The sequence below is a fragment of the Capsicum annuum genome, chromosome 12, assembly GCF_002878395.1.
Source record: "Capsicum annuum cultivar UCD-10X-F1 chromosome 12, UCD10Xv1.1, whole genome shotgun sequence".
Taxonomy (NCBI): Eukaryota; Viridiplantae; Streptophyta; class Magnoliopsida; order Solanales; family Solanaceae; genus Capsicum; species Capsicum annuum.
In genome coordinates, this window is record NC_061122.1 from 229,665,718 (window position 1) to 229,687,757 (window position 22,040).

At 35.5% G+C, this 22,040-nt stretch overlaps 2 protein-coding genes across 2 annotated transcripts in view; one reads left to right on the forward strand and one right to left on the reverse strand.

Annotated features, from left to right (window-relative positions):
- The window catches only part of LOC107850349, a gene marked incomplete in the record, with an annotated part of 8,877 nt that extends 3,481 nt beyond the window's left edge, over positions 1 to 5,396 (reverse strand). Inside the window, 11 exon segments of the mRNA XM_047401291.1 lie at positions 117 to 253; positions 347 to 672; positions 920 to 1,213; positions 1,417 to 1,518; positions 2,303 to 2,347; positions 2,627 to 2,680; positions 2,790 to 2,834; positions 3,566 to 3,604; positions 3,864 to 3,962; positions 4,123 to 4,272; positions 4,547 to 5,396. Coding sequence (XP_047257247.1) covers positions 117 to 253; positions 347 to 672; positions 920 to 1,213; positions 1,417 to 1,518; positions 2,303 to 2,347; positions 2,627 to 2,680; positions 2,790 to 2,834; positions 3,566 to 3,604; positions 3,864 to 3,962; positions 4,123 to 4,272; positions 4,547 to 5,177 — 1,922 coding nt within the window.
- A 7,382-nt stretch (positions 5,397 to 12,778) lies between these two features.
- On the forward strand, positions 12,779 to 19,091 carry LOC107849710 (O-fucosyltransferase 16). The gene is made up of 10 exons (XM_016694270.2): positions 12,779 to 13,044; positions 13,640 to 13,690; positions 13,841 to 13,931; positions 14,026 to 14,102; positions 14,687 to 14,775; positions 14,910 to 15,093; positions 15,619 to 15,800; positions 17,065 to 17,167; positions 17,792 to 18,123; positions 18,410 to 19,091. The coding sequence occupies exons 1-10, from the start codon at positions 12,784 to 12,786 to the stop codon at positions 18,723 to 18,725; spliced, it is 1,686 nt and encodes a 561-aa protein (XP_016549756.1). The 5' UTR covers positions 12,779 to 12,783; the 3' UTR covers positions 18,726 to 19,091.
- The last annotated feature ends 2,949 nt before the right edge of the window (positions 19,092 to 22,040 follow it).

Genomic DNA, 22,040 nt, shown 5'->3' on the forward strand with positions numbered 1-22,040 from the left:
CTATAGAAAACACGTCAAAAGCAGGTTCATTTTCTAAGTGTGGTTTGTCTTTAACATCGGCTTCGCCTGGGATTGTGGTAGATGTAACGAATGCAACTGTAGCAATTAGTGCTGCTAATGACGCGGCGGTTTTGCTGATCCATTCGGTGCTCTCTACGAGTAACTTTGCATGCGTCTCTTCGAAGACCCGTCTTGGTGTCTGACCTTTCTTGTTATAACGAACATCTAATTTTGGCAAAGTGTGCTTGACATACTGTAGTATGATAGGAAAATTCTTTACGTTTTAGTGTATTTAAGTTAATCCCTTGTGAAATAAAGAGATGATTGGTTGTTAAAAATCTCTTACCTTGTACCACTTCCATTCGCCTTGCAATTGTAGAGCTTTACCAGGGATGCGCCACACCTCGAGATTCTGATACTTTGCAGCTATATGCACTGCATTGTTTCCATGTTTGTCCTCCTGAGAATACACGGACTCTGGATACTTTCCCTCTATTAGCCAGTTATAGACCATTGTCTGCCTATGCTCTACAGCCAAAAGAAGTATGTTCTTCTCTTCAGAGTCCGTATCTTGAATGGCTATTGGGAACTTTTTGAGTATCCTCTTTACCATCTCTAGAATACCCATCTTTGATGCCACTAATAGCGGTGTCTCCTTGGTCATGGGCAATTCTGTATTTAGAACTATAGTCATTCTAGTTGCTATTAGTGAACTCATAGCTTCTATTAAGTTATAACTGCTTTAAAAAAAGAAGAAAATTGATCCTGATTTGGAATTGTAGAGAAAATTTTCAGCATGTTGATATTATTGATCTAGAACGACGACGACAACTTGAGTTATTAAAATTGTAAAGTCTTGATGACACGGAACAAAGTTTCCTTGCCACACAATTATGACTAGGGAAAAAAGACTCTTTACCGGATTTGGAATCATCTGTCTTAATTTCATCTGTGCTAGAAGTTTGTGATTGCTTGATCGCTTCAGTGTTACTAGAGACGTCTTCCTCTGTAGTATCATCAGCTATTTCAGGAGGTGCGGGAGGAGGTGCTCCAATTCGGTTATATCTGTCTCGACTATACAGGTTTGCTGGCTTCTCCCCGGTATTTTTATAGAATTGGTAACGTTTTTCTTTCTCAATCATCAACTTCATAATTTGAACTCCCGCTCTACGTTTACTTTTCTTTTCCTTTATTTTTTTAATCCTTTCGAGTCCTGCATGAAACAAGATTTGAATACTCTCTATTGTCATTAATTTCCAAGCAAGGGGTGAAGCAGAAAATATATCAGAAAGGGATGGGAACTACATTGTTCGAAAGATTAGTAAGTCTGATTCTTTTAGAATTACGGTTGTTGCATTCAATAGTTAAGAAATGTATGCATGCTTAAAATAGAAATGTCGCAAGAATAATTCTTACCGATACCCGATACAAGTAGTACAACCTTCATTAGACATTTGAGGAACTCGATAAAGATGGCATAATTGGCTGTAAACAACCTCCTGTTTCCCTTCCCTTCAGCTGGAACTCAACAGATCAGTTGTTAGCAGAAATATGTAGGAGAATCGTGCACTCTTTTATTAATTTTCTTCACATAGAAAATGTTCACATAACTTGGAATCGAAGGATCTCAATGCTTTGATTTTAATGGAGAACATCATACTTTTAGAATGTACCTCATTATTTATTTTTGATACTTTCTGTGTGTTAGCGTGTATACTTAGAGCCTGTTTTGATTGACTTATTCTAAGTGCTTTTAAGACAAAATAGCCTTTAAGCACTTTTGTAGTGTTTGAGTAAAATAGGGAAAGTGTTTTTAAACCAAAAAGGCAAAAGTAAGCCAAAAGCGATAAGTTAGAATTCCTAACTCATGACTTTTGTCTTATAAACCAAAAGCTATACGCCCATCCAAATAGGCTTTAGTGGAATTACATCTAATCATCGCACTTGGAGGTAATATTTAGTTTCAACTGCGCTACATATACAAATGTATGTGTTCATCTTCAGTAGAAGGATTCTTGAGATCTAAGTTGCTCGGACTCTCCAAAAATGTTGCCGCACCCATGTACGATTCTTCAAAAATACACTATTTTTGGAGGATCTGACACACACCCGTAGACATTTTTGATGAGTTCGAGCAACTTAGCTTGCGATCATTTGGATTGCCTTGGTGTGGAGAGAATGGAAATACGTTGGTATGAATAAGAGTTATCCTCATGATAAAGATCATGTATCATAGATTTCTTGCCTGTTAGTAACCTGCTTAAGTCGGCATAACCTGACAGGTTTATATGTAGTCACATACCTGGATACTTCTTGTCTTGATTCTCATTAGTAACTCCAGTAGCATCTGGATAAAGAACAGAATTAGTGTTTGAATGTGCAAAATTCTTAGGTATAAAGTGCCAACAACACTCTCACAATGAGATGCTCAGTACATTTGGTTAGTTCATTGTCGAAAAAAGATCGGTGTACTTCTTAACTCGACGAGAATGAGTTGATAAAGGTTCCTATGTAATTATGCACACCTCTTCTTGATATTTGTGTGCAAGTTTTGATGAATTATATCTAATCGTTATAGCTTGAGGTAATAGTTAGTTTCAACTGTGGTATTTATGCATGTATTCACCTTGAATTGGGGGATTCTCGGGATCATTTTGACTATCACTTTGATGACCTTGGTCTGTGGTAAAAGAAAAATTAGTTATTACTAGTAAGAGTTATCCTCCTGAAATATGTATATCATAGTTTAATTCCACATAACCTGAAGAGCTTATTACATAATCACGTACCTTGAGGCTTCGTCGCTTGATTCACGTTAGTTACTCCAGTTAAATCTGGATAGAAAAGAGAATCAGTCTTTGGAAAAAAGGGGCATCCCGGTGCACTAAAGCTCCCTCTATGTGCATGGCCGGACCACAAGAGTCTATTTTGCGCAGCCTTACCTTGCATTTCTGCAAGAGGCTGTTTCCACGGCTTAAGCTTGTGACCTCCTGGTCACATGACAGAATCAATCTTTTAGCAAATTGTTGAGATGAACAAGAAGAAAGGCTTGAGGTTTCCAGCTCAAGTAGGAACTAAGTAGCTGAAGTTAAAAGAAACACTACTCATAACTAACTTTGTGAAAAGTCAGTTATGACAGTTAAGAGGTAGTTAGAATTAGTAACTCTAGAAGGTTCTATACTTGTCTATATATAGTGATCACTCATGTATATGTAGCCATATGATCAAGATAGAGATTGATTCATCTCATCCATGTTTACAAACTATCTGATAACACTCTCTTCTTCCCATCAATTCTCTCTTTTTTCTCTCTTTCTTCATTTCTTTCTTTCTTTCTGATTCTATAGCTTCCTGAGAGAAGCATTGTTATTCTTTGTACTCTTGATGAGATTCTTTCATTTAGATCATATAATTCTACACAAATAAAATTCTTAGGTACTAAGTTCCAACGAGAATCCCCTGAAGCACTCGTATCATTTGGTTAGTTCATTGCGAAAAAAGAGATTGGTACTATTGGTTAACTCGGCATGGGTGGAGTAATCAATGTTTCAATATAATCACGTACCTTTAGACTTGTTCCCACGATATGCTTCTTTGATATAATCTGGGATAGAAAAGAGAAAATCAGTCTTGGTAATGTAAACCTTTTAGGTAGGAAGTGCCAACGACAGTCTTTCATACACTCTTTAGTGCATTTTCAAATGAGATTGGTCTATCACTTTCGATGAACTCCCAAAGCAAGTGAGCAACGTCCTTGTTTTGATTGGAGTCTGTTGGCATTTCCTACCTAACGAGTTTTTGTACTAGTATAATGTACTATACAGATTAGATGAAACATTGATCACTGTGGTAAATCTACCGACCAATGAATTTCTTTGTCCCACACCATTGTATTTTCTGGTATAAGTCTATTTTTCTTTCAGCTTTATATGTCTCTTTCTCTAGCTCTTTGACAGTTATGCCTGGATAAAAGAACTCAGTATTAGCTATATAACCTCCACAAACGATGAACATAAACTATTATGCAAAAGTATTGGGTGTGTATGGCTAACAGAAAACTGTAAATGTGTTGGGCTGACACAAAGAGCTATGCCACTTTTTGACACAAAAGGCCAGACTTACTGTAGTAGATAATGCTATCGATGAATCGAAAACGGTTGCCACTTCTGAATACTTGAGGCATCCTGGAAAGGATGTGTAGAGGAGACATGCCTTGTGTGTTGTAACGGTTGACGAGTGGCTTATAGTAATGTATTATCTGAAAAGCCAGTTCTGTTACAAGAGAAGTTGTTAATACTACTATCCCATTCTACAAGAAGAAGAACTTAATATATGGATATATAGTCAAACTTCTCTATAATGACGTCGTTTGTTTCGATTATTTTTGGCTAATATAGCGAAATGCTGTTATAAAGAACATATAATATAACATAATATGAAAATCAGTTTAAAAAAGTATTTGGTTGTTGGTGAAATATTGTTATAGCGGATGACTGTTGTAGAGAGGTCTAACTGTATAATCGAATTGTCTGCTTATGGCTCTTACCAAAGTACTCGCCAGAGATGGCGACGTGTAGAATATTGTCCCCATCTTTTCTTCTACAAAGTTCGATTGGACCTTCTTCGTTTTCGTTTTGACAACATTTATGTAGGTAGAGAAAAGCGTCTTGCTTGCCGCAAGAAGCAGTTATGAATAAGGGGGTTTCCCCTTTTTCATTGGTCTCCCAGATGAGTTCAGGTTCTTCTGAGTTCACCAAACACTCAATAATGGGGACACTCCCGAGTTCTGCTGCAAGGTGAAGAGGTGTGTTCCCTTTTTCATTCTTCTGTTTTAAGATACGCTCTCGATTTTCCTTTGGTATGCGAGTAATCATATCCTTAATACAAAGAAGATGAGGATGATGTAAAGAGGTGTATCGATCTGGATGGTAGGAAGAAATAGCTAAGTGAAGAGCAGTATCTTCGGATCTAGTGAGTTTGGTTGTACGGAGAGACTCGTTTTCCATGTACAGTTTCTGCACTTTAGTCCAGTTATTCGCCATAGCTGCATTGAATATCTCATCTTCAAGATTCCTCTTTTCTCTCGACTGATCTATAGGCGATACCGGTTCTTGCTCTAATGGTTGTGGTTGAATTTCTGATTTAACTCTATAGCTAGAGGCAGCTGAAGGGTCCATTTGCACTATAGTTGTTTCTGTATATTGTGTTGATGCCACTCACAAGTCACTTATGGCTTTAATATATACTGACTGCTAGGAGAGGCATTTTGTTGAGAAATATATTTCTTTACAAGCCTCTATGCTGGTATTAAAGAATCTAATGTTTCTATACTGTGACTTTTACACTTTCATAGATGGTTACTAGTAGTCATCCATGATAAGTGAGTTGAGTTTCTAGATTATATACACTGAGTACAAGTATATATTCATATTATTAGTACTGTAATCCTCAGTGGCGGACCCAGGATTTAGGGGTCGTGGGTGCTCGTGAGGTTCGAACATACATATTCACGCCTAAAGCTTTTAAGATTCCGCCTGAAAATCAAAGCACCCAGCTATCTTCTGGTGCTTTTTTGAAGCTTATACCAAATTTTATAATTTTTTATATAATTATACTTTGTCTGCGTTGGATTTAACGGGTGCCAGAGCACCAAGAAGATGCAGATAGGTTCGCCCTTGGTAATCCTGATGGTAAAGCATCTAGTTGCCCCCCCTCGAACTATGACCAAATTTGCTACAAACACAATCCCAACTTTTCGGGAGCCCTATTATCTCCGAACTAAATTTTAGCGTATTTTTGTCATCCTTTTTAGCTGATACGGCACCTTTGACATGGGCTTCATTTTATGCAAAACACACAAGGATAAGACCTCTTTACTCATTTGTTCCCTTCTTGCTGCTATCACCAAGCATCTCTCTTTTGCTTTTTGCCTTTATTCTATACAACAATTCTTACCAGTAGAAACACTCTTATGTTTTTGTCCTGCTTTTACCATAAATCTTTCTTGCATGACACGTCAGCATAAGGGCAAAATTAATTCTCTTTGAAGATGTTAAGGGGGTAAATAAATGAAAGTTAAGTTTAAATGCTAAAGTAAGTTGTGGAGACAAGTTCAGGAGGTTTTGATGCATTATCTCATAAAAAAATCTCTTTATGGTGCAACTTGCAAGATTATAGTAAGGAAAAGGCTCAAATATGCAGTCGACGAACTATTGAAACTGTCTTATTTATGTCAGTTGTTATAAATTTGGCTCATCTATGACATCGCTTTTAAAAGTTTGATTCATTTATGCCACCGCCGTTGCAGAAAAGTTCATTTAAGTCATTATATTTTGCAATGGCGATTTTGCAAAAGTATTTTGCCACATGATCTTTTATTAGAAGTCCACGTCACCTTAAATCAACTAATATTATTTAAATCAAATAATAACCATATCCATTAAAATATAATTCGACACAATTAATGGGTTTGATTTTATTTTTAATTAGTTTGATTTTTGGTTTTAATAAGTCTAATTTTTATTTTATCTGTTTGAATCAAATTTTATTTTAATAGGTTCAATTTTCAACTTTTTTTTTTTAGTACTATTGGTTGATTTGGATTTGGTAATGTGGACCTCTAATAAGAGGCTACATGACAAAAATGGTTTTACACAAATCACTGTTATGGCACGAACGAACCTTTCTGTAATGACAATGACATAGATGAATCAGACTTTCAATAACAATGACATAGATGAGTCAAACTTATAACAGATGTCATAGATGAACCATATTTAATAGTTCGATGGAATTTCAGGTGTTGCTTCCTATAACAGTTGAATATAGAGAGATTTACCCGAATAGTGATTGGTTTCATTGTTTATTTTAGTAGCCGGTATACATAGATTATACATTGATTGTATATAGTTATAAATCTTCTTCGGAGGTAGCGGTATGGACTGCGTATATCTTACCCTCCCCAGACCCCACGCTGTGGGAATACACTGGATTCGTTGTTGTTGTTGTATATATAGTTATACATATATTATACATTTGTCGACTATGTCTAGTACTGTTTTGTCTCTCTAAGTTTGTAAATCCATAACAAGTCAGGGTCAAAACTGGAGTTTTATTTGGTACTCCCGCCGTTTAAACAAGTATGACATTTCTTTTTTAGTCCGTTCAAAAGGCATGACCTTTTTCCCTTTTTAGCAATTATTTACTTTTGACTTTCCACGTGGCATGCTTAAGACTACTAGATTGAAGGGCATTTTGGTACATTTGTCATACCTTTAATTTAAGAGCACAAAATTTAAAAATCTTTTTTATTTTCTTAAACTCCGTGTTAAGTCAAACTAGGTTATTCTTTTTTAAACGGAGGAAGTATTATATTCTTTACTCAAATGTTATGTTATTCTCCTCTTAGTGTCTTTCTCTATTCCTTTACTTTGAAGTGTTGGTTGGAAGAGTGTATGTGTTGGGGCCGAAATTATCAGGTGTCATGTCGAAGCTAATAAAATAAATTTCGGAAAAGCGTCCATGGATAACAAGACAAACGAGAAATACAGCAAAAAGATCGTAATAATTTAACGCGGTTCGGTTAATCAACCTACATCCATAAAAGGGAGAGGTGTACAAAATATCGAGAAAAATAACTTCACAAAAACTCATAATAAAAGTAGGTTCACGCAAGTAGCATCGTAACACTTGTGAGTTGTGTCAAGACACTTAGAGCCCTTACGATTACGATTACATTGTGGACGTTGTCAAGCTAAAAGACAAAAGCCTCAGTTTATAGAATTGAAAACATTTTCCTACAAGATCAAGATTTAACGATATATGAAAAATATGTGTTTGATTATTGTAAGAAAGTCGAGGTAAACACGCAACGACACGACATTAAAGATCGAGATAGTTTATGAAAGAAAATAACTTTCGCCCAAAATCGAGGGAAGAACATGGTCGATGTCATACCCTTTTTTTTAAGTTTAGTAATAGATTCGTAACTGTATAATTATCTCTGTCTATGGTTTTAGATCACAACTTGATTAATTTTCGGAGTTAAAGTGAATTAGATTAATTTAATATTTTAAAATTTTAAAAACTTAGATGTTCAAAAACTATAAGTGATTAATTTTTTTTAAAAAAAAATAGTAATTAAAGTTCATACAGTTTCACTCTTAAGCGAAATGCGACAAGTTAAAATGTATAGAATGAAAACTATTAAAATCAAGTATATTAGGCATTCTACTTGAACTCATATTTTTCAAGCTTTTTTCTAAGTAATATTCACTTGATTTGATTCATTTTTCAGATTTAAATTCAAGTTCCAAAGTTGGTGCATAAATATTTACTTTGAAAATAATTGTTCTATTTCTAAATGGTCATGCAAAGACTAAATTCAAAAGGTTTTTATTGTTCAAACCAATATTCTCAAGATGGTTATTTTCGTCTCCGGAAAAATATAACGTAAACATACACCTTAATTTATCATATTTACAAAAAATTTCAATCTTATAAAGTAATTACAAAAATCTCAAGTAATTACGTATCTTTATTGGATAAAATGTACCGGGAGTTAAATATGTATCTTTATAAAGAAAAAATGTATCTTTGTTGTATGTACTATGTATCTCGATAGACCAAAAATCGAAATAAACATATCGGAAGCTAATTATGTATCTTTATAAAGGAAAAATCTGAAGTTTATTATGTATCTCAACATACCCAAAATCAGGATTTTTACTAATTATGTTAAAATATTGAAATTTTCTATAATTAATCTTCAAGCTATCGAGAATTATGTTGTTTTTCCAACTTACTAAACCAACCAAAAGTCACCAAAATTACATTATTGGTTATGGGCCTGTTGGATCCAAGCCCAAAGTCAGAAATCAGATATGGAGGCCCAATATAGTGCAAAGCCCATAGATTAGACGGTCCGAGAGAGGCATATTGTCAAATTGCTATCAGGAGATCATGAGTTCATACGTACAATAAACTTCGTGGTTCAATCGTTTTTCAGACCTCATACGTAACAGAAGCCTTTTTCTTATAATCGAAGAATTAAATGTTTTTTATGACGTCCTGATTACCACAATTCAAACACCGAGGAACAATAAACTTCGTGGTTCAATCATTTTTCAGACCTCATACGTAATAGAAGCCTTTTTCTTATAATCGAAAAATTAAACATTTTTTATGACGTCCTGATTACCACAATTCAAACACCGATAACTTGTTTTCATGCGTTTTAATTTTAAAAAAATAAATAAAATTGACTACTATTACTGTCAACTGCAATTTAATAAATACTTTTATTCGTATTAATTTATTTGTCTTAAATAGGTTCTCAAGAGGATAAAGTATATGCAATAGGTTTCAATAGGTTTTGATTTGTTACATCTATATGTATAATCTATATCTATATCTATAATAAAAAGTGTGAAAACCGTTACAAAAATAATTTAAACTTTTTATCCTTCATTAAAAGTCTCCACAACAGACAAAATCGTCTTTTCATCTTTTTTTCAATTTATAATTTAATTGTCTTTATAAAATTGAATCCTAAAATATATGAGATCGACTTTAATATATGGTAAGACATTTTTCTAAATTAGGAGTGGTGAAAATTGATTTTTTTTAATTTGGTAGCATTGATAATTTTTTTTTTTTTTTTTTTTTTGCGGTATTTTCCTTTTATTCATTCATTAAATTTTATGTTATATTTTTTCACTTCTAATGTCTTCCTCTCCAGTTTGTTGTTTAGGTCAGTAGCCCTTTTTTAAATTATTATATTGATATTGTTAGTTATTTAAATTCCCACCTATATCAATTTGTAATAATTTACGCTAACAAAATACAAATTTTTTTGTACCAATTATTCTTTCATTTGAAGATTGGTTAAATTTTGTTCAAGTTTCACGCACTACTACATTGCAACACATATAAGATATCATTCTTTACAAGTAATTATGTATTTTTTGTACTAATTATATTTTCGTTTGAAGACATGAGTTCTACATTCATTCGATTTTACCACTATATTGCATCATGGGTAAGATATCATTCTTCTATGGGTAGTGGTGTGCAAAAATCAAACAGACCGATAAATCGAGTTAAAAAATGTTATTACTTTATTGTTACTGATTTTGGGTCATTAATTTTATAAAAAAAATTATCGTGTTATCGTTCTATTTTGTTGACATACTTTCTCCTAATATTATTAGTGCCTTCACTCCTTCGCATACCACAATTGACATTTTATGAGTATTTTCTTATCAGTTAAATTGAAAAATCGAATCATTAAAGATCAAAAATAAATAAAACAAAATCGATAAGAATATATCTTATTAGTTTGGTCATTGATTTAGTGTAGTTAAAAATTAAAGTCGATAAACTGAACCAATAATACATAAATTCAAACCAAATCGATTGATGCACACCCCTATCTTCGGATAATTTGACTTCCTTTCATCAGATAAATTATTTATTAATTATGGTAAAGGACTACAAAATCAAATCTCTCCAAAAAAAAAAAAAAAGACTCAAAATTTGTTACTTAAAAGATAATTACTTAAAAATAATAATCAAATTTCTCTTCTCCTATTTGTTTCACATGAAGAATTATATATTGCAATGTCTCGCACGGATATATTTATGTTTCACTTTAAAGAAGATTATTAATATAAACAACATTTTTTTTATATTATTAAACGTCAAAGCGACGGAAAGGAATTATTTAACAATTTATTTGTAAAAAAAGTCAAGCGAGATACCACAAATACAATATTTGTTTAAATTATTAAATAAATATAACATTTTTAACGTCAATGATTACTTTTAATAATTTCATTCTTCTTATATATAATTTGTTGATTGATGCGAGACACACGTGCAAAACACTTACACTTAACTAGTTACTCTACAAGTATTAACTCGTAATATCATCATATTTCATACTCTGATGCACTATTAATTTGCCTTTAACTACTATATAACTACGCAATATATATATATATATATACTAATGTAGTTATTTTCATATAGTTTTTTACCATCTAAATTTTACTCTTTACGTATTGAATTTATCTAATCTAACAGACGCTTTACGCCCAATCATTTTTGGATTTACTTTAGTTTTAAGAATCAGTCAAATTGACTCTTGAAAAGTGAGACGTGACAACTTAAAAGAAGCGTAGGCAGTATAATATAACATAATGCAATATCATACGATGTATTATGAAACAACAATATAAAATGGGATCTGGGAAAGTTAAAGTGTATGCAGTCTATGCCACTACCTCATAGGTGAAGTAGAAAGCTTGTTTTCGATAGATCCTAGCTCGATATATTATCAAACGATATACTCCCTCCATTTAAAAAAGTATGACCCATTTTGACTTAATACTAAAAGTTTAAGGAAATAAAGTAGACTTTTGTATCTTGTGGTCTTAAATATGTCACGTGAAAAGTTGAAATTAAAGTATTTCCAAAACAGGGAAGAGATTATTTTTTTAAAACGGACTAAAAAGAAAAATAGGTCATTCTTTTTTAGACGGGGAGTAAAAAATAGAAAAATAACATAAACATATACCTTAACTTACCATATTTACACAAATCTCTAGTCTTAAAAAGTAATTACAAAAATTTCAACTAATTATGTATCTTCGTTGGATGCATCGGGAGTTAATTATGTATCTTGACGGACTCAAAATCGCAAAAATGTATTAGGCGCTAATTATGTATCTTTACAAAAAAAAAAAAAGTATCTTCGTTGGATGTATTATCTATCCCGATAGCCCAAAATTAAAAAAAAATATATCGAAAGCTAATTATGTATCTTTACAAGGAAAAAAATGTATCTTCATTGAATATATCGGGAGCTAATTATGTATATCGACAGAACCAAAATCGAAAAAAATATATCGGGAGCTAATTATGTATCTTTACAAAGAAAAAATGTATCTTTGTTGGATGTATCGTGAGCTAATTATGTATCTCGACATACCCAAAATCGTAAAAATGTATGAGGAGCTAATTATGTATCTTTACAAATGAAAAAAATGTATTTTCGTTGGATGCATTATGTATCTCAACAGACCTAAAATCGAAAAAATACATCGGGAGCTAATAATGTATCTTTACAAGGAAAAAAATTATTTTTGTTGGTTGTATCGTGAGCTAATTATGTATCTCGACAGACCCAAATTTTTTTTAAAAAAATGTATCATGGGTCAATTATGTATCTTTACAAAGGAAAAAATGTATCTTCATTGTATTATGTATCTCGACAGACCCAAAATAAAAAAAAAGTATCAGGAGCTAATTATGTGTCTTTACAAAGGAAAATATATATCTTCATTGGATATATGGGGAGCTAATTATGTATCTCGACAGACACAAAATCAGGAAAAAGAATGTGTCGGGAGCTATTTATGTATCTTTGTAAAGGAAAAATATATCTTCGTCGGATGTATTATGTATCTCGATAGACCCAAAATGGATAAAAAAATATATATCGAGAACTAATTATGTATCTTTATAAAGAAAATTAAAAAGTGTATGTTCATTGGATACATCGTAAGCTAATTATGCATCTCGACAGACCCAAAATTGGGATTTTCAGTAATTATACAAAATATCAGGATTTTTTATAATCAAGCTCGAAACTATCGGAATTTATGTTGTTTGTCCATATATATTTAATGTCATTCTTTATTAATAATAATAAAAAAATTGCTTTATAAATTACTTTCCATATATAGAAATTAGTTTCTAACTATTTTGCATGTCATGCATATGGTGTGTTTTACGTACATATCAAACACAACATATTTCTCTTCTTCATTCATCTTCATCAAATCAAACTGGAAGATATCATCTCATATTCCTTTCACCACCACCACCATTCCCATGGTCTTCTCGAGGCGGCGCCACCACCTTTTTAGCCGTCGGAGGTGGCTAATCCCCGCCATCACCGTCGCCTCCATCTTTCTTCTCCTCTTCGTTTTCCTCTCCATTCTTGTCCCTTCTCCTAATGCCAATCGTCGCGATTCATTGGTACAATATTGTTATATTACTTGTAATTGATTCGACATGTATGTTGATGTAGACGTCAGGATTTAAAGTTTGTGGATTCTGATTGTTATAATAACTGGATTCATGATCAAATATTTATTGATTATATATAATCCTAGATCCGCCCCTGATTAATGCACGTCCATTTTCAAGGTAGGGGCGGAGCTAGGAAAAAAATACACTGTATATACAAGGTCTTTTTTTTAATTTTTTTCTTAATTTTTTTTATGTGTATGTATATATAGTAGATATTGATTACTTCTTTATATTTTGAATCTCGTAAGTGAAAATTTTGGTTCTGTTCTTGTTTTGAGGTATAATTGGTATCATTGTTTGTGTGTTTTAGAGGATCAATTTGATTATAATTTTGTATTTGTATAGTTTGAGGTATAATTCGGGTGTGTCTCAGCCTTTTCGTGTATAGTTCAAGGTGGTAATAGAGCATTTTCCCTACTTTTTATGTATATTTTGAATCTCCGTATTGAAAATTCTTGTTCCGCTAATGTTTCAAGGTACAATTGGTATGTCTCTTTGTGTGTTTTAGAGTATTGATTTGATTGTAATTTTGTATTTGTAGGGAGAAAATGATGCTGATAATGCAATTGAAGATTTTGAGTTACCTATTGAGGTTAATCTCTGCCTTTTTTTTTTTTCTCTGTGAAGTTTTCATTTTCTTTTTGATAACCGTGGTGTCCAGGTCAGCTTGCATGCACCTCGACCACCTACTAAATTTGGTAGCTTTGTAAATTCTGTATGACTTGTTCTTGGCTTGATCAAGGATAAAGAAGGAGTAAATAAGCGGGATATATGGAGTTCGAGAAATTCCAACCTCTTTTATGGATGTAGTAATGCTAGTAAGAAATTTCAAAGTGAGTAAAATCTTCAGTCCTTTTTCAATTACTGGAATTTAGAAATGTCATTTTATTGTGACGTTCTTGATTTGAGTTGTTGTAAAATTTGCAGAAGCTGAGAATATAACTCAGCCTAACCGTTACTTGTTGATTGTAACAACTGGAGGTCTTAACCAGCAAAGAACCGGTGTAAGTAAATGTGCTTTGCACTGGCTTTCAATGAAGAAATCTGGTTGCTGCTGTATTTAGTAATTTGTTAGCTTAACCATTTAAAATGATGTACGTACTTGCTTGTGTTTTTCGAGAACATGACCTTAGATAGGAAGGTGTGGCGGATGCGAAGTAGGGTAGAAGGTTAGTAGGTAGCAGTGCGTGCATGCTAGTAGGTGGGAGTGTTGCATGTCCTTACTAGTAGTCGTAGTGCTACGCTTGTAGATTCTTTGTTCTTGGATTTTTGTTGTTATATCTGTTGTTTTGGGTAGATCGATAGTAGTAGTATTTTGTGGTAGTATTTGTTCTGTACTTTTGTTACTATCTTTTGTTGTGTTACTCCGTTTTGTCTCTGCTACCGCTAGTTATGTCTCCTCTAGACTGTTTTTTTTGTCTTGAGCCGAGGCCTATTGGATGCCTTGGTAATGTGTAACATTTGTCGTAACATTCCTGCCTTTAACTGTTACATAGTTTAGCTTCTGATGACATCTAACAACGATGATTACATGTAATCCAGAATGGTTCAGTATTTAGCAATGTAATGTTTCTCATCTCGATGCCAGATAACCGATGCTGTTGTTGCTGCTCGCATTTTAAATGCTACTCTTGTTGTTCCAAAGCTGGACAAGAGTTCTTTCTGGAAAGACTCTAGGTGAGTAGCTGAAAAATGATCATATTTTGGTTACACTCTAGCATCTGTTAGCTTACTGTTTATATATACACGCTTTAGCGTTGGTGATTCTACGAGTAACTGCAAAGTGAACGAATTATACCTTTTCCATGCAGCGTCTTCTCTGATATTTTTGATGTTGATTGGTTTATAAAATATCTTGCCAAGGATGTTTCAGTTATAAAGGAACTTCCACTCAAAAAAGGGCAGGTCTGGGTACCTTCTAGAATGCAAGTTCCTAGAAAGTGCAGCGAACGTTGCTACATAAATCGTGTATTGCCTGCACTCGACAAGAAACACGTGAGTATATCAGGTCCCTTAAACTTCTTCAACCCATTGTATGCGCGAGGACATTTTTAAAAAGCATAGTGCTATTGCTTGACATGGTAGTGAATTGCATCACTTCTACACAATTATCATTGATTCAGTAGCCCGGTGCACTATGCGTGGAGTCTGGAGAAGGGCAGGACCATAAGGGTCTTACCTTGCATTTCTGCAAGAGGCTGTTTCTACGTGATTCATGATTCATGTGACAGTAAAATATGTGGAAAAGTTTGATGGAATATGATTTAACTTGGGTGTGAGTATAAACATGTCGCATGTAAGTACCTACGAGTAACAGTGTCATAACATGACATGTTCGAGTGCGAGTTCCTGCTAGATATGGGAACCTTTTAGGTTGATGCATTCATTAGGAAAGCTTTTCGTCGAAAAAAAAAACTTTTTTGCAGATTGGTTTCGTGGATATGGATATCTTTATGCTGTATATGATATGTTTGAATGTTGACATTTATAGACCTGTATAGTGTCTGCTTCTCGTAACAGGCTGTACAGATCACCAAGTTTGACTATCGACTTGCAAATAGGCTGCCTACAGATTTGCAAAAGCTTAGATGCAGAGTTAATTATCATGCATTGGAGTTTGCTGACCCTATACGTAGACTGGGTGAGAAATTGGTCCAGCGAATTAGGACGAGGAGCAAGCATTTTATCGCTCTTCACCTAAGGTTAGTCTTCTATTTGTTATGATCACATACATTTAGTATTTGGTCCTCTACTGTTTAATTTGTCTATCTTCAGGAAGTTTAATAGTTTACGCAGACAGGATTATAGTACTATATAGATTCTGGGGGTTAAATTTAGACCGACTGATACCAAACTACAAGGACAACACGAAACACACTTCAAAATCTGTCCACAAGATCAAAGATCCGAGGACCCTTTTGAAGACCACACTCGGATTCAACAAACAACAACAATACAAGAACACAATGTATTGATATGTTTATCACCTAAAAACAGCTAACAACAAACTATGTTAACAACAACTAGATGAAGAACAACAACAATGGAACAAGAACAACAAGTCACGGATTTGAATTACAAGAACACAAACAAACGATTACAACATAAACAAAATGGATAGATAGTTAGACCTTGGTTTGTATAATCTTAAGAATCCAAGAATATGGTAATCTTGGACCCTTAACATTACACACAACGGTTAACCTAACTCCTACGTTGACACAAGAGGAACTTTACCTCCTCTAAACACCAACGTCTCAAGCCAACATTGCAACACAAGTGATAACCACACTTGTTGCCCTCATTTCGGTGTGATGGCTATTCCAAGCCCTACAACTAAAGGTGTTTCATGTTTCAAGTCTTACATCAATGAACAACTAATGAGAAAAAGACCTAAAATGTGCTATTTATATTCTATTACAAGACAAGGCAAAATGACAACAATGCCCTTAAAGGGTGGGGTGGCCATGGAGTGCATTTGGACCCAATGAAGTGACCAAAATACCCTTAATGAAGATGACCAAATCATGACCCATTAAGTGTTGTCCAAAGCCGTGAATCCTCAAGTCTTCGATGCTCCAAGCAATCTTCCACACATGGCCTTGCTTGTGCTCAAAACGGGTCTTCCTTACATATTCTTGTGCACTCGGGGTGACCAAGTCTTGAGCCTTTAAATGATAACCTCCATTCATGTCTTCAAAAATTAAGGTGGCCATTTGACTTGTATCACCGACTTAACTGGAACAGTTTATCGAACAAAAGAATTGTGGCTAGAATGTCGATAACAAACACCATATCGTTTTTGATTATGACGAATTATTCTTGTTCCTTGCTTTATACTCGTATATTGCTTAGATGTTAACTTTTGATGCTGGGAGGATTTTTCTTCCTGGAGTTTAATGGATTTTTTCAGTAAAATTCAAAGAAGAGATTGTGTGCTGATGGTGCATATGGTTCCGTTAACAGGTTTGAACCCGATATGCTTGCATTCTCGGGATGCTATTATGGAGGGGGCGATAAGGAGAGGGAGGAATTGGGGAGGATACGGAAGAAGTGGAAAACTTTACGTGTAAGTACTTGAGTATCTGCTTCCAATCATATCCCTCATAATCGATCATTCTGGCTGTGAGCTTCAACGATTTGATTGTTTCATTTTGTTCCATCTATGCATGGATAGTTTAAATCCCTTCTCGTTAGCCCATCTCTGGTTTTGCACACAAGTTATAAACTCGGGTGGGTGGGTGGGGGGTGGGAATGTGCCTGCCTGCCCCTCCACCCTCTTCAACTGAAATACCGACAGTGTTTGAACATGTGATGTGTGCTTGCCACGCGTCCTGGACTGTACTTCTTTTACTGATGAACCAAGGCTAACGGCTGCAATTTTAGGCTCATGTCTTTCTCCATCGGAAAGAAAGAAAAAGAAACACTTCTGGTACAGATTTTCAACGTAGGGGTAAGGCTGCGTACACCGGGTATGTTGGAATACAGAGAGGGACTTACCTATCAGAAAGAGAATCGAGTCTCATGACGTGGATAGTCTGGATAGTAAACTAGAGTTTGGTCATCCGCGCATGCATATACATATGTATATACTTACATTTTCAGCTCTAAGGAGCATTTTTTATGCTGAGTTAATTTTTAGCCTGCTTTCATACAATGTGAAGTGTGCACTCTATTTACGATATACTTTCAGGCGAGTAACCCCGATAAGGCAAGGAGGAACGGAAGATGCCCTCTGACTCCTGAAGAAGTCGGCTTGATGCTGAGATCACTTGGATATGACAAAAGTGTTCATATATATGTAGCATCCGGTAACATATACAGAGGGAATCAGACATTGGCTCCATTGATGGCCCTATTTCCAAACTTCTACACAAAGGACACCCTTGCAAGCAAGGATGAGTTAGCACCATTTTCTGCATTTTCTTCGAGATTGGCTGCTCTCGACTTCATAGTTTGTGATGAAAGCGATGTATTTGTAGCCAACAACCATGGAAACATGGTGAAAATTCTAGCAGGGAGAAGGTCTGCTTCTTCCTTCTCCTATTTCACTTTTTTCTGCAAAATAGATACTCCCTCCGTCTCAATTTATACACACTCTTTCCTTTCTGGTCTCATAATGGAATGTACCTTTCTATATTTAGTAACATTTTAACTTTAAACTTCTCATTTTACCCTTAATGAGATGATCAAGTTTCATAAGTCCTCCTTTCATTCTTAAACTCTGCGCCCAATCAAACACCTTCACATAAATTGAGACGGAGGGAGTATTTCGAAGGCTAGCTAACATACTTTTTCCTTTTGGATGCAGGAGATATTTTGGTCATAAGCCCACCATTCGTCCAAACGCTAGGAAACTGTTTCGATTATTCTTAAACAGAAACTACATGACAGAAAAGGAATTTGTAGATAGAGTCAATAAATGTCAGGCAGGCTTCTTGGGGGAGCCAAAGGAGATTGGGCCAACCTGGGGTGTCTTTCATGAAAATCCATCTCCATGTATATGTGAGAAAGGAAATAGTTCTACAAGAGAAAAGATTCCACATAGTATGACGCGGCTAACAAATACACACTATGACGCGGAGACACCTGAGGATCCTGAGGTGGACGTGTTGCTCTCAGATTAAGAATGTATCAATGACGACAGCTTTTCAAGAAAGTTTTGCTTGAACATACACCATTAGTCCCACGATATCTGTTGAGCCTTCACCAAATGCAACAAAAGGGGGTGTGTTACGTTGTAGATTCAAGTTTTCGTTGAGAGATTTGCCCTCGAGTTCATCTTTTATTAGCTGGCTTTGTTGTTCAGAATGATTAGGATCTCTCAAGAAACTCTATAGAGCCAGTGATGAACTAACATTTTGGCCTAAAGAAGCTTCAACAATCATTTGTTCAGCTACTGGATCATTTCCAGAAAAACTTTATATACACATGATACATAACACATGCATGTAATATAATTATATCTATTCACATTTCTTTTTGTTTGTTTACTTCTTTTGCTAGACTACTTTGGACTTTTTTCTTTAGCCGAGTGTCTATCGGGAACAACATATCTACCTTTGAGGAAGGGGTAAGATCAGCGTACATTCTACCTTCCTAGACGGGGGGAGTAGTATATAGACAAGGAACATCAACAAAATAGTGCAATCGCCAAACTTAATAAACTACAGACGGTAACAGATAACAAAATCAAGAAACTGCATAAATAAGGTTATTACTATGACAAACCCGGTGCCCCTGACCACCAAGCCTAACAAGAAAAGGACAGTGAAGAAAACATGACAACTAGTTGCAAAGTAATACAAAACATACAGTCAAGGAACAATAACATCAACAAAATAGTACAATCAAACCCAACCTGCCTAAGAACAAAGAAACTACTTGTAAGAGAAAATGCTCAAACTACTTGGCTCTTTATTATGCTCGTTTATTCCAGTATGGTGATTGATAGTTCCTAATAGTTGGATAGTTCCTCCTGAATAGTTGTAGGTGATAGTTCAGGTATGGAGTTAGTCCCTGATGAATACTTCCTCCATTGGTATTAATTGTCCCCCGTTGACCTGACACACCCCTTAAGAAACATTTAACTAGACATATTTTTTACTAAACCGATCTTATTAATGATGCTTTGGCACTTCTTTATGCGTTTGCTTGTCACAGTTCTCTGTTTGTTGTTCGTTCTCTAGGTTTGGTGTGTCGGTAGTTGATGGCTCTATATTTTGTTTGTCTATGCTCTTGCCATTTAGTCTGCTTTAGTTCTTTCTCCTGTGCTTAAAGCTTCAACTTCACTTACATATTCTGCGTTGATTTATTTTTTGGTTTCTATGCGTTTGGTCTGTAAGTGCTTTTGCTGAATTCTCACTTCTTCTTTAGCTTCTTCTGTTGTTTCTCTCTTATCCTTGAATACGACGCTGTATTGTGAAGTGTATCAGTGTTTATAGAAGGCAACATCGATAATTTATCTGTTGTTTCTTGTACTTCCGTTACTTCTTTTTCTGGACTACTTTGGACTGTTTTTCCTTGAGCCGAGGGTCTATTTGGAACGACCTCTCTACCTCCAAGGTAGGGGTAAGGTCGGTTTACACCCTACCTTCCCCAGAACCTACTTTGTAGGACTACATTAGGTACGTTGTGCTTTTGTTTAAACACATAGCATCTGTTGGTTGAGTGTGAACAATCCATGCTATTACCCCATTTGAACTGGTCATTTTTCGAGGGGTTGACAGCAGTAGACCCGTAGTCTTTCAGTAACTGCTGCAAATTCTTCAGAACTCTCAATCATTCAGGTTTCGTCTTAAGCTACATGAACAGTTTCTACATAAGGCGGCAAGATGATATCTTGAGCAGCTACATATATCCAGGACCCTTGACACAAATAGACGCGTCAGTGTGTGTCCGTCCCACTTTTGTGAAACTTACCACTGAAAACAATATAGAATATCATAGGCTATATAATATAGTTCCTTCAATTGATTCGGACCAAGCCAAGGGTCTTCCGGGAAGAGAATGTGGTTCCCATTGCCTAACCATAGAGTTGTTTTAGAAGCGAAGTCAACAACAACAAAAATATACTCGGTATAATCCCACAAAGTAGGGTCTCGGAAGGGTAGAGTACTGTACGTAGACCTTACCTCTACATAAGAGGTAGAGACTATTTTCGATAGACCAAAGTCAAGTCGATACACCATGTGCTAGTGTCTGCACCTTATGTTGCTGCAAGCTGGCTCTCGTAGCAACTTATAACACAATAAGCTCTTTAATTTCGAACTTCTTATGTCTGTTCATCTCAGTTCTATCGTGGTTCGTTCTCCAGGTTTGCTGCTAAGTTGCTCAGACTCCCCAAAAATGTTGCCACATCCGTGTTGGATCCTTCAAAAATGCACTATTTTTGGAGGATATCCGACACGCACCCGAAGACATTTTTGAAGAATCCGAGCAACTTAGGTTTGGTGTGTAGGTAGTTGATGGTACTTCTTTGGCTGTGCTCAGCTTGTCCATTTAGTGTGCTTTAATGTTTTGACAGAATTTCTATTTACATGTCTGTGTTCATCTACTGGATTATTTACAGCAAAATTGTATATCAGAGTTTATACAAATATGTTACCCACTACATGCATCTATCTATTCACTTGTGTTTTTACAAAGTGCCTGTATATGCTATTATTGATCTTTCTGTTATAAAGTAAATACATCTTTTACAATTACATGTCTCATGTCTACTACTTGCCATAAGTATTGGTTGGCTATTCAATAAGTATTGCCATAAGCAACATTACTTGGAGTTTGTTCTCTTGAGCTTTACAAGAGCAACCACAACAATAGAGCTATCAATACTGGTCGACCTAGCTCATCCAGGCTAGCTGTCACAACCCGACTGGCTGTGACCGGCATTCCGAACCACGAAGGCCCGAGAGACCCTGTAACTCTCCAACCCACTAGTGATATTGTCCGCTCTGGGCTCAGGCCCAACACAACTTTAAAACGCGTCACTAGGGAGTAAGGCTTGCTTACTCATATACCCAGCATCCCTCATGTGTTTTGTCGATGTGGGACTCCTTATCCTAACTTGAGGTGTTACATATACCCCCTTATGGACTCAGCGTCCTCACTGAGGTTTGCCCCACCGAATGAGATTTGCCTACACTCAGGACTAAGGTTTGCCCCGCCTTATCGGGATTCGCCTACACTCAGTTTGAATTCTGGACCACACTGACAAGGCTGACACAGGAGCGGCTCTGATACCATTCTGTCATGACCCGAGCCGGGATCCTGGCCGCAATGGGCATCCCGAACCACGAAGACCCAAGAGACCCCTGTAAATCCCCAACCCACTAGTGATATTGTCCACTCTGGTCTGCTCGGCTTTAAAACCCGTCACTAGGGAGTAAGGCTTGCTTACTCATATGCCCAACATCCCTCCTGTGTTTTGCCGATGTGGG

What these genes read in the sequence shown, in the direction of transcription:
- LOC107849710 (XM_016694270.2), top strand. Translation starts at nt 12,784, where the DNA reads ATGGTGTGTTTTACGTACATATCAAACACAACATATTTCTCTTCTTCA. An exon ending in TCTTTCTGGAAAGACTCTAG is followed by an intron (nt 14,776 to 14,909) that starts GTGAGTAGCTGA and finishes TTTTCCATGCAG; the next exon opens with CGTCTTCTCTGATATTTTTG. An exon ending in AAAATTCTAGCAGGGAGAAG is followed by an intron (nt 18,124 to 18,409) that starts GTCTGCTTCTTC and finishes TTTTGGATGCAG; the next exon opens with GAGATATTTTGGTCATAAGC.